Source organism: Temnothorax curvispinosus, unplaced genomic scaffold, assembly GCF_003070985.1.
Source record: "Temnothorax curvispinosus isolate PA1 unplaced genomic scaffold, ASM307098v1 QBEX01009448.1, whole genome shotgun sequence".
NCBI classification, from domain to species: domain Eukaryota; kingdom Metazoa; phylum Arthropoda; class Insecta; order Hymenoptera; family Formicidae; genus Temnothorax; species Temnothorax curvispinosus.
Window position 1 is genome coordinate 147,851 of NW_020219228.1, and position 12,871 is coordinate 160,721.

At 40.5% G+C, this 12,871-nt stretch overlaps 2 protein-coding genes across 2 annotated transcripts; one reads left to right on the plus strand and one right to left on the minus strand.

Annotated features, from left to right (window-relative positions):
- Positions 1 to 610: 610 nt before the first annotated feature.
- On the plus strand, positions 611 to 4,028 carry LOC112459031 (phospholipase A-2-activating protein). The gene is made up of 6 exons (XM_025022916.1): positions 611 to 912; positions 1,172 to 2,041; positions 2,141 to 2,471; positions 2,597 to 2,837; positions 2,935 to 3,371; positions 3,596 to 4,028. Exons 1-6 carry the CDS (start codon positions 776 to 778, stop codon positions 3,914 to 3,916), a joined length of 2,337 nt encoding a protein of 778 aa, XP_024878684.1. The 5' UTR covers positions 611 to 775; the 3' UTR covers positions 3,917 to 4,028.
- Positions 4,029 to 4,303: 275 nt separating this feature from the next.
- On the minus strand, positions 4,304 to 12,316 carry LOC112459022 (dual specificity protein phosphatase Mpk3). Its single transcript, XM_025022904.1, has 4 exons — positions 11,126 to 12,316; positions 9,937 to 10,122; positions 9,503 to 9,745; positions 4,304 to 8,084 (listed from the first exon to the last, which is right to left on the minus strand). Exons 1-4 carry the CDS (start codon positions 11,511 to 11,513, stop codon positions 7,708 to 7,710), a joined length of 1,194 nt encoding a protein of 397 aa, XP_024878672.1. The 5' UTR covers positions 11,514 to 12,316; the 3' UTR covers positions 4,304 to 7,707.
- Between the last annotated feature and the right edge of the window lie 555 nt (positions 12,317 to 12,871).

Consider the following 12,871-nt stretch of genomic DNA (forward strand, 5'->3'; position numbering starts at 1 on the left):
TTCGCGCACATCACGCGTTTTCAAACATGTTAAATTCGCGGTACGACTCAGCGGCAACTTCATACCGACGCCCGAGCCGAGTACGGCGCATTACGCACACAGTAAAGTCTAAAAACTATTTTCGAGAAACAGCTTTTGCCATTACTCACTCATTGTCCCACTGTCCAGCATTGAACTCAACGTCTCCGGCATTCGCTTCGTGCACGTGAAACTTTTTGTCATCGACAGACGCGAAACGACTTGGCGGCACCCTCGCGTCGATCACTGTGACGAGGATCAATCTGAAAAGCAATTCTCGTCTTGATCGCATAATCGGCATAATAACATCTTCTAGTTCATATTATGTTCAATATTACCGATCCCGTACGTGGATACCCTTCTCCGACGCTCGGGGTGTACCTCTTGTACAAGCGCGACGCAATTTCTTGGTGCGAAAGCACGGAGAGAAACGCGGACGATCCGACGAGCACGGAGGAGCGCTTTCGAACGACATACGACATCAAGATGGCGGCTGCGCGAGCCGTGCCGCACCGGTTGCGCGGACCGCGGAGTACGAGGCCGCGCGCATGCGCGACTCCGATTGTGCGTCTGTCATCGTGTCGCGCCCCGCGCGGTCGTCGCGGCTGATCGCGGATTGTGGAACAAAGGAGCGCGCGGCGAGAGGAGTGGGTCGTGGACGTCGTGGTCGCAGGTCGTGTGTGTCGCGCGAGCCTCGCCAAGTCTCGCGAAATTAACGGAAATCGACCGGGGAAACGTACACGGATCGCGCGCCAGCATGAGCAAGCCGCCGTACAAGCTGAGCAACGTGCTGCTCGGCCACAGCGCTGACGTGAGAGCGGTGACGACCTTCCTCGACGGCACCGTCGTGTCCGTCTCCCGGGACAAGACGGCGCGTGTGTGGAAACCGACCGGGTTAGTAGAGTGCATACGTAGATCCTCCCACGGGAACTCCTAACCTCTCGATCTTTTCCCGATTTTCGATCCCTTTCAGCAGTTAAAAGAGAAAGAAACACGTTTCTCTGTGTACGCGAGGTTAGACGTACATAGACAGGATTTTAAACTGAATGTTGACGTTAAGAGTTACCTTTAATTGCGTTGAATTGTTGGGGATTATACCGTATAGTGATACACCGTGTTTAAAACATCTCACTGACGCTTGGAATTTTTGCAGGAGAGGCAACGAGTACGAGCAAACAGCGACGTTAACGGGCCATACTAACTTTGTCAATTCGGTGTGCGTTATAAATCCGTCGGAGAGAGATCCCAAGGGTTACATCATCACCGGGAGCAACGACAACACCATATGTGTCTATGTGGCGGATGAAACGGTGCCTGCGCATACATTAACGGCGCACCAGAATAATGTATGTAGTTTGAAGACCGGCAAGAAAGAGGGTACGTTTCTTTCGGGTTCCTGGGACCTCACTGCCAAGTTATGGGACGTGAGAGACTTGAGTAAACCACAGCTGAACCTTGCGGGTCACGCCGCCGCGGTATGGTGCGTAGCAGATTTATCGAACGGCAATATAATAAGTGGATCGGCGGACAAATTGGTAATAGTATGGTCGAGGGATGGTTCGGTGCAACACAAATTAACGGGACATACCGACTGCGTTCGGGATATAGTTGATATTAAAGAGGACGAGTTTCTGACTTGCGCAAACGACGCCACTATAAGGCACTGGAACGCCAAGCTTGGGACCTGTTTAGGCTCTTATTGTGGCCATGAGAATTACATTTATAGTATAGCAGCTATCCCGAATGGTACATATGTCTATTCGTCTGGAGAAGACAGGACTATTAGAATATGGTTTAATGCGGAACTGCAGCAAACCATCGTTCTACCGACGCAATCGATATGGAGCATTGCTTTGTTCTCGAATGGCGATATAGTTGCCGGAAGTTCTGACGGGGCCGTTAGGATATTCTCATGTGATTCCGAACGATACGCAAATGCGGAAACGTTGGAGGCATTTGAGAAAGAAGTAGCGAATACAACTCTGAATGCACAGCAGGTAATCGGAGACATCAACGTAAAGGAGTAAGTACTCTTTATTTTGAATAAAATAACCTTTTATTCATACGTTATATTTTTTTTTATTTTTACTTGTAATCAGTTGTAATAAATTTTTATGTACAGTTTGCCAGATGCAAGAGTTCTCCTACAGCCTGGCCAAAGAGATGGCCAAACAAAAATAGTAAACGAAGGGGATGCAGTTAGGGCATACAGTTGGTCGCAAAGCGAACAACGATGGATAAAAATTGGTGACGTGATGGGTGCGTCCGGCGGTACCGCGGCCACCTCCGGAAAACAACTTTACAATGGCATAGAATACGATTATGTCTTTTCAGTCGACATACAAGACGGTGTGCCACCTTTGAAACTTCCTTATAATAAGGGCCAAGATCCCTGGCATGTTGCACAACAGTTTCTTCATGACAATAATCTCAGTCAATTGTTTTTAGATCAGGTACAAATTTTGAAAAGTATTTAATTTTATAATGTCTAATTATAAATGTAATCTTATTTACTGCTATTAAAAAATCATTTATGAAATAGCAAATCTGAAAGGAGAATGAAATTTGTATATTTCAGGTTGCAAATTTCATAGTAAAGAATTCTGAGCCAGCCCCCATTTTAAATGCTGGATCGCAATACGTAGATCCTTTTACAGGAGAAAACCGATACGTTCCCGGATCAGGAACATCGTCTAGTACACCCGATGTTAGTGCGCAATCATCAACATTTAGTTCTTCCAACACACCTGCATCTCCCTCCTATATACCTCACTCGAGGTATTTAAAATTTGAACAGGCAAATTTAACTGCTATTTTGGGTAATTGAGACTTATTTAAGATGATTAGATACAATGGAAATGCAACATAATTTTGCATTATTCTTTGTCAGTAACGCTTTTATAAAATTAATTGCAGGAAAGTTACACGAGTTAAATTCTAAATTGGATACTAAACAAGAAAATGTATATAAAATACCAAAGGAGAAGGAGGATGCAATAAATGAACTTATGAGAAATTGTAATCAAGTGTCCGAGGAAGTTAGGACCAGCGCTATCGGCGCACTGAAGAGTCTTGTAGATTGGCCGAACGACACGGTGTTCCCAGTTCTCGATATAGCGAGACTCGCCATACTTCACAAAGAAGTAAACGATCAACTATGTACGGAGGAATTGCTACCAGTCATACGGAGGCACATAAAATCCGATGCATCTCGCTGCAATCAAATGCTCACCTTTCGTCTGATAGCCAATATGTTCCAGCATGAAAAGGGAGAAAAACTCGGTTTGGATTATAAGGATGAGATACTCAAGTCTCTGCTGGACCTACAGTCCTTTGGAGATAGACACAATCAGGTATGCCACACCAATTATTAAAATAATAATTAAAAATGAAAGAGAGATTTATACGAGGGCCTACTCGCATGAATAATTGATAAAATAATCGTTATAAATGCAACTCTCTAAATATTATATACTTTTATACTTTAGTATGAAGTAATATCTTCCTGCATGAAAAACCGGAAACGGTATAAGATTTGCAAAAGGATGAGCTTACAAATTGCGATATTATATTACAGGTTGCAATATCGACTTACGTATTAAATCTGATCGTAGCGCTAAGTAAATATAATGACGCACCTGGTAGAACGAGAGCTCTAAATGTATTATTTACTATATTGCCTAATTTGCGTGACCCCGAGGCAATATTCAGAGCTTTAGTTGGACTAGGAACGTTATTAGCTGCTACACTAGATCCCAATGATCGTAATGAATTAATTAACGCTGTGCGACAATCCGAGACTGCTTTGAGTGTTCTTAGAACTCTATCAGAAAGCGATCTCAATACGTCAAACAAACTGGTAAACTGTTCCAAACAGATTATCGATTTAATTCTCTAAGCAGTGGGATACGCTGCTTGTAAAATTATGAAAAAAAATAACTTTGCACGTGTATCTATGTTTTGCAGCTCGGTTGCTCAATCGTAAGAAATAAATACATTTTTACAATTAACATTCATCATTTACATATACTACGCCCCTCCATATAGAACATCCAAAAAAATATAGATTTATATAATAAAAATAAATAAGTATCTTATTACAACGGTTACACTATTTTACATTTGCGAAATATATAAAGATGTATCTATATAATTTTATATAGATATTATATGGTTTTTTTTAATTACACTATATTTTTGCAAGATTAATAAGCAGTACCTGTAAATATAGTTTCTATTTATCCAATATATACGCAATTTATTGGTTAAATTCATACAATTAAAGTTTTAAATTAATATCTTAACAATTTATTTATGCTCAATTATTCATTACAACGGATCAAGATAAAGTTATTCGACATACATATTGACTGTTTCGGGACTAAGATAAAATGATATGTGCTTTAGTGCTTTTACGTACTTTTTTAATTTCTTTTGTCGTAAAGCATACATAAATATTTCTTAGTAAACGAACATGTTGTCAAGAGATACATAATACATATTTTTATAATATATATCGATAACACAAAATTCGAAGGAATTATTTCTCCAAATTTTATTATCGATTTTACATCAGAAGTACAAAAATGAATTAATTAACGTGTTTGCAATATAGGAAAAAATTAAAACGACTGTTACACATTCAGATAATAGAAATTGAATTAATTATTACTATTACCATGGCAGATATAATATCTCAACGTAGAGAAATGTGTACAACGCATATCTATTTCGTTTCATATCGTCGAACAAATTTGGAAAGTAAGAGACAAAGTTACCTGCATGGAATGTAAATGACCTGCTTAAGTGACAATCGATTACTTACAGTTTAAGTAAGATAAGTTGTATTTCTAATGAAAATTAGTTAAAATATATATACAACGATGAATATAAAATAATAATTTATATAATATACACATATATTTGATTAAATTTCTCGGGCACACGCACCCAGTAAACATACAACAGACAACAGTGTAATAGTAGAATATTGTTATTACATTAACGTCAAATATATATATATATATGTATATACATATATATATTTCGATAGTTATATATCAATTTACTCCCGCAATAGCCACGAGTTATTAATTACCGCAACTGTTGCAGTTAATTATTACACCAAAAATAACATTCATTTGTATACACTCATATTAACTTCAATTATGCTCAATGAACGATACATATAGTAGTAGATGAAAGATAGTTACAGTGTCAGGCCATTTTGGCTCGGGAATGTGAATGCATTTCTTTTCTTTTATAAAAATAACTTTCAATATATATCTGAGATCTGTAAGATAATAGAAACAGTGCTGATTCATACAATTCAGAATCCAATTTAGCGCACGAGTTATTACTAGCAATGTATAACTAGATGCGTTTTCATACGAAAGCACAGGCCCAACGTCCTCGTGTAGAAAAGTATCTATGTAAAAAATCCGAAGTTGCTCTGATGCAAAAATGTAACGTGCAGGAACCATTATCTTTCAGATTTCTGTATGTAACAGTGACGACGGAGTCTGCTTGACAATAAGATCAATTTCCGATATTTGAAAGCGTTACTTTAATATTATAGTAACATTTATCTCAGGTAAAAAAAACAATTGTTAAAGCGAAATTAATAAAAAACTTTAATTTAAACATTTAAACATTACATATAAATATATCAAGAAATCAACTGTGACGAAACCAATGAGGAAATCAGAGTCCGCATAGGACTTCATATTGAAAGCTTTGGCCCATCAAGGGCTGTGATGTAACGAAACAAGAGATGTTGAGATTTTTATAAAATAAGATCTTTAAAAAAAATCGGAGCACCTTTCTACATACATTTTTAGTAGGTTAAATATACCTACTATTAATAATAGCATACTAATTTCAGTAATTTCAAAACCATATGCCTTCCGAATTGATAAAGAACAAGATTTTAAAGTAACGCCTTCATGCACCATTTCTGAGTAACTTGGACGCAAGTTCCTTTAACTCCGTTAAAACCAGTGACAAGCCTAGTTTTTCTTATGAGCAGGAGAGAGAGATTCGGAATGCCCTACAGAAATGCACTGATTCCTAAGATGTGTCCTCTCTTAAACTTAAGTTACTGGCATATGTACCTGAGGCGACGTGCATATACCTTTCGCGCATTTCGAAGGTCAGAATGCATTGAGGCAATTACCCGATGTAAGTTACTTTATAGTGTGTTGAAAAACTACATCGAAAATTACTCGTTACAAATGTCGAGTTTTACTTTTTACATAAACTATAGTTGACTACAGTTGAGTAGAAGCTCAGTGGCGGATTTAAGAATCAGTTGAACGGAACTTCGTCCTTTACTTGAGTCAGACTTTAAAAATGCTAGTTTCTGAAAGAAAATATCTGCGCTTTCTTAGTAGCTTACGCGAATATCACGAGTAAATTATCGTTTTTTTTTATCGATTTCGCGAAACTTTAAATTCGCCCCTGTGTGTATAGAACCTCCCTTAATTTTGTACCACAAAACTTAGCATACTAAGCGGTGATGTTTATCTTCGACTACTTTTAATTGCCGGGTGGGAACTCGTCGTTTAGAGATTACTTCGCGCATGAAATATCGCTTGCAGTAAAATAAACACAGCCTCATTAATTGAAGGATTTGGGGAAAGAAGTATTAAAATATATATATGTATATATATATATATATATATATATATGTTCTAGAGCTCTCTTGAGGTATGGCGGTATGCATTATTACCTCGCAAATACACAGTGCTTGAATCCGATATATCTCGCATACCGTTTACAATCATACACGCTAAAGGTTTCTCAAAACTTGGAAGCATAACATCAGAATGTACAATTACAATTGCGCGACTGTTGCGCGATGAGAAATTACGGGATCTCGTTTACAAAATACTTTCAATGTCCTTTGCTGCCACAACAATTCAGAAAAGAGCATTATAAACGTTGCTTCTTCTTTTTTTTTTTTTTACAGAAGGGCATTAACAGCCATATCGTTTACTCTTTCCCTAAGTCACAACACGACTGCATTATATTAGCGTGATTCGACGGCGTAACATAACGTGCCCAAATTTTCGTAAACGAAAATTTCAAGATAGACAGGCATCGTCGCTGCAGGAATATATCGAAGCATATTATTACTGAACGCGTATGCTGAAAAGCTAATCGTCTAACGAAGAGATAATTTCTTTTCTAATTGATATATATTTTTCTTTCTCAAGTATTAATCCCCTCATTCCTAAATTGTCTCTAAATTTTGGCAAAGGTATTCGTATATTTTCTTCTATACGTTGAGTATTAAACAAGTGTTGCGATACGCACGCGTATCCTTGGAAACTAATCCTTTTAAAACTCAATTTAATCAGAATTTAAATAATTTATATATCTTTAATAAACGTAGCTATACGTAGCTACACCAGGAATGAGGCTCGAAAGAAACGAAAAATTACGAAAGGGAAGTGTCGGCGCGGTAACTAACTTCGGATGCCTCTAAAATCTACATCTCGGCACTCCCCAAACGCGTCTGTATATTCCATTTCATCTGGAAATATACCGCGGCGGGGGCGGACTTCAGTGCTCGTCTCGCATATCAAAAATGATAAAGCGCATTATCATAACCTTCGATCAGGATTTCCCTGATAATGCGTACGACGGAGAGACCTAAAATTTGTATTGGGTACCCCCAAGTTCGTTTCATTCGGCCGGTGTGCTTGCCGCCCACCTGTCAAACTCGATTCCCGAGTCGGGACTGAGTCCCAGATCAATGGGACTCAGGAAGCTGGGCGCTGGACAATTGCAGGGCCCATTGGGTCGACATGCTCCAATGCACCTCTGGTCGTTACTTTTGTTTTCTCCCCCTCGGTCCCTCAACTCCTGCTCGAAGCTGTGCAACTGCTCCATAAAGTGAAAATTCGGTGAAACATTGGACTTTCTACTACGTACTAGGTTGAAAGCATCGTTCAGGCTGAGGCTGCACTTGTGCATGAGATAAGCCACGGTGATCGTGACAGATCGAGAAACTCCGGCCAAACAATGTACCAGCACTCCCTTATCTGAGTTCCGTGCCTCCTCTGAAAAATACGTGACACATCGCGATTTTAATCCTACAATCGTTAACTCGATCAATTATTACACTGACATTTAACATTTATTTGCCATATTTCACGCAATAAGCAAAATATAAGCTTATTTTATAATGCCTTGCCAAAGTGCGTAACGCGGATTTCTTGAATCAATTGATATAGGAAGATTGAAAAAATACAATATTTTAATATTAATTTTGTTGAAACATTGAGATGCAACATCATTATTTGAGAGCTATTATGCAGAGTGTCCTAGACCTGCCACCCGTTAATGGCAGATACCTGAGATCCTAATAGAATTTTCGTCTCAAAATGATCTCCGGTACCTGCCATACCTGATGACAAGTGGCACGGCAGGTCGTGAACGAAAATCCTAATACCAAAATGCCGAGGCTATAATAATAGTTTTTAAATGAGAAAACTTCTTTTTGAACACTTCTCATTTAAAAACTATTATAACCTCGGCATTTTGGTATTAGGATTTTCGTTTCAAAATGATCTCAGGTATCTGCCATTAACAGACCTGGGTAGGGCAGGTCTGGGACACCCTGTACAATGAAGATTATATGAATGGGAGATACTAATTAGCGATTACGTCAGCTACTATTCTTCGATATATTCAATGCTCATTACTTAGAAAATTATGATGGAAATGCTAAAGAAAACAATGCGTATCATGACGAATTCGTTTAAATGGCGCTAACAAAGGAAAGTCGGATTGCCAACATTGCAATGCGTCGGGACAGTCAAAAGTGCCAGACCGGCTCAATAGCAGTGCCAAACCTCGCCATTCAGGCTTAAGTATAGCTCTCGGCCTAACCGGACATCCGTTGTTTAATTGTCTAGTGCGGCTTGCCCGCCACGTGGGAAAGTTTCTATTTAGGCGAACCTATTTATAAGAATGCCCCTTTCAGAAGCTGCGCGGGGACCTTCTTAAACAGGAAATCCTGTTTAAGAAGCGGTCAGAACAAGATTTTGACGCGGAAAAAGCTCCGATGCGGTAAATAAAGTTCACATTATTCGCGCATTCTCATGTACGCATGTTAAAATAATATAGGACATGAAAAATGTTGTATCAAGAAAATCTTTCTTTGCTGATATATGACACACGAAATATTTTACTTGAATTCTAGATATTATATATCACTGTTATTAGCATAATTTTTATAGTGAAGCACGCATGTGGATAACGAAATATTCATTATATAAAATACCAATCAATAAGCTGAGAATTTTCTTTTTCGCGAGAAACGCTTGCTTTTTTTACGTTTCATGTAACGAGTTAAACAAATACACTACCTACAAAAATGCTTACAAAAAGCAATTTATTTTAAAAATAATTCTTACTCGAATTTACATAGTTTTTTCAATAAAAATGCTTCACATATCGGCATGCTGTCACTCACCTATAAATTGAATCGCCTGCGGGAAGAAACTAGCCAAGTTCTGACTCCAGTGATCGCTTATCGGTATCTGCATGTACTTTATTGAGCCGCCACTTTCAAATACGTTTGGCAAATCCGGTGTCACATTGAGTATGTACTGTATCCTGTGCCGCGCTAAAGACTCGCGATCCTCACTATTGGCCGCGTTACCGAGATACAAATGAGGTAAAATTTCCACCGGAAAATCTTTATCTTCCTCGGGACCTGTGGAATACGGAAACACGAATTCATTATTATTATTATTATTGTATTACATTTTTCTCTATCATCATATTCTATTTTTACATTATAGTATTATATTATTTATGTATTATATTGTTTTTTATTAATACAAATTATCGTTACATGATTCTATTTAACTACAGTAAGAATATATACACTAAATATCTGCTCACCAATTGAATCACACGTGCTGTCACTGTCAGAATCTGAATAAGATCTGGTTGGTGGAGCAGATATTCGAAGGGATCTAAGGCCCATTAATTCACCATCGTTATTGTCCTGACCTGGGTCACATTCATTAGTGGCTTGACTACCTTCGCACCACTCGGGATATTTATCTTTAAATGCTTCAAAACCACCTATAAATAAATATAATAAGGTAATAATAATTATTTGAGATCAAAATCTATTTCAGTGGGTCAAAAACTTTCTAACACGTATATTTGTAAAATTTAAGATATGTATATGATAATTTTATTCCACACGATAAACAAAGTATCAATATTTTCAAATTTCAATTCAATAACTTGCTAAAATTTTCAATAAACTCGTCATTAATCAATTGACTTGGAAATTAAATTTTGCATATAATAACATTCAGAAAATTTTAATAATTACACAAACACGTTCATAACTCTTCAACATTTGCATTTTCTTCAAATACTTATTAACAAGATTATGAAACAAAATTATAAAATAAGAAAGCAACATTTCTATTTTGCGTACAATGTACATGTATTAATACATTTGCAATCAGTAAATTTCTCATGTCAAAACAAAACGTTGAATGAATAGTTTTATCTAAAGCCTGATAAAGGCTGGCTATAGAATTAAGTGTCTGGCTCTACTGGAATGCCTCCCACATAAATCAATATTTCATTCACAACCAGTCTCTATGCTTTGACTGTTACTTCTGAAAGCCTTTCTATACCACACGTACCATTGCTGCCTGCGCACATACATATATGTGACAACAAAATCATGTGAATGTGCAGAGTTATAATTAGCAATTATCCTGTCCTGTTTAATAGTTAAATTTAGAAACATCTATTAAAATCACGCCATTAATTACACAAATTGGTTTCTAAAATATTGTCTCGTAAACATAATAATTTAGCAATAATTGGAATATTGATATTGGTTTGTTTGTTTGCAGGTCTCAAATTCACATTTACATTCAATTTATCATTCGGGAACAAAACAAACGGACGTATTCCAGCACTCCAAATACAAACACTTGACGTCTGATTAAAATGGCGTTTAAAATGTCAAACGTTTGAAATGTCAAATTATATCTACAATCCTAATGGGAATCGAATTATAATGGGATTACGTCATGGGGTAAAAATTGATCTCCCTTACCGATTAAAGCGGCAACGTGTCCACCGCTGCTCTTAAGTCTCCGGCTCAAAACTTGTAAGGTTTCACCCTGATGACCTGCATCCGTCGAGTCGCCGATTAGTACAAACGTCCCCCTTCTGTTCTCGTCCCCGCACAGAAACATCTCCACTCTGTTTCTCAGATCTAAGCACCGTATCGTGGACAAGAGGTCCACTTTACCAGCAGCCAATCTTCGCAGCATGATACTGGGTATGGTCAGAGGTACCGAGCCTCTTATGTGGGCATCGGAGAAGTCGGAGTGTGCCCTACAGTCCAGAATAAGAAGCTTGTTGGGACCATCCTGCGATCTCAATTCACCGAACAACCATTCCGGACCGAGAAGGTCCTCTTCCATTGCGCTATCAGGCATCTCGAGTCTCTTTTGTACCCTCGCGCGCACCGTTATGTTTCGTGGTCCTTTGCGTCCTCTCCGGGACAAACGCCACTTGTAATCGCTGTTCACGCAAAAACAGCTTCCGAATCTAAACGTTGCGTTCAGGTCACTGTTTATGTTTCTCCCATAAATAGAGAGATATTCTTGAGCCTCTGCACCATCGAAGTGCCGTCATCGCTGGACGCGGCGCCTTCGACGAACGATCGACGATAAACGGCAAAACTGTGTCGGAGCGTCGCGTCGTTACTCCGTCAAGACGATTCTCGCTCGTTGTCACTTGATAAGCCTCCGGGATAACGGGGTAACTAACTAGCACGATACCACCGAGTCCACGTCCACGGTGCAACACGCCCGCGTGTCAGAATTATATCGTCCGCCGCCCGTTCGGAGCCGAGTGAGTCGTCAGCCCTGTCGCACGTTCTCCAACAGAAGCGAGTGAACGAACCGAGAATGTTGTCCGTGGCGAGGTGCGTGCACAGGCACACACACGCGCGTCTCCCTAGGCGCGTCTCCCGCGATTAATATTTAACTGGATATGATATAACTGGATACGAAAATGGCACTTGGAGTTGAGTGGCGGATATACGCGTTCCCCGGACGCCTCATCCGGAGAACGATCGCGCGCGACGTTCGCCCGTCGACGGCACGAATGACCGACGGGTTCTCAGGTTCTCACGCGTTGCCATCATTTCCTGCGATACTACGCCGCGCTGCGTATGTTACTCCGCCTTCTCCTCTCGCTTCTCTGCCGTCGCTGCCGCCGCCACCACCACTATCACCAGCACCACCACCAGCACCAGCACCACCACCACCGTCGCCGTCGCCGTCGCTGCCGCAGCCGCCACTGTAGCCGCCGTCGTCGTCGCTGCCACCGTTACCGCCGCCAGCTCGTCCCGGTTATCGATCTCCTCGTGAATCAAGACGACGCGACCAATTAACGGCACGGCTGCTGCAAAACGTTTACGCGCCCCGTGCGGCGGCAGATGCATGTGCATGTCCGTCCGTACGCGACCGCCGCGCTCGCTCCTCACTGCTCCTCACTCTATCTCGCGCTCACCGACCCTCGGGCGCTCGCGCGCGAGCTCGCCTCGTCGCCCGCCCCGCGGGGCCGCGCGCGGGCACCGATCGTTCCATCCTTGTCGCGCGTTCATTCGCGCGCGCACCGCGAACCGCCGCGCCGCCGCACCGCGCTTTCGCCCCCACCTTCAGAGCGTAGGCCCGCCGTCAGCCGTCACGCACACCGCGCACACGCTGGACCGCGTACGCGCTCACGCTCCCGCGACCACCGTACCGCGTTTCCGTATCCGTCCGATCGGATCGGATCGGATCGGCCA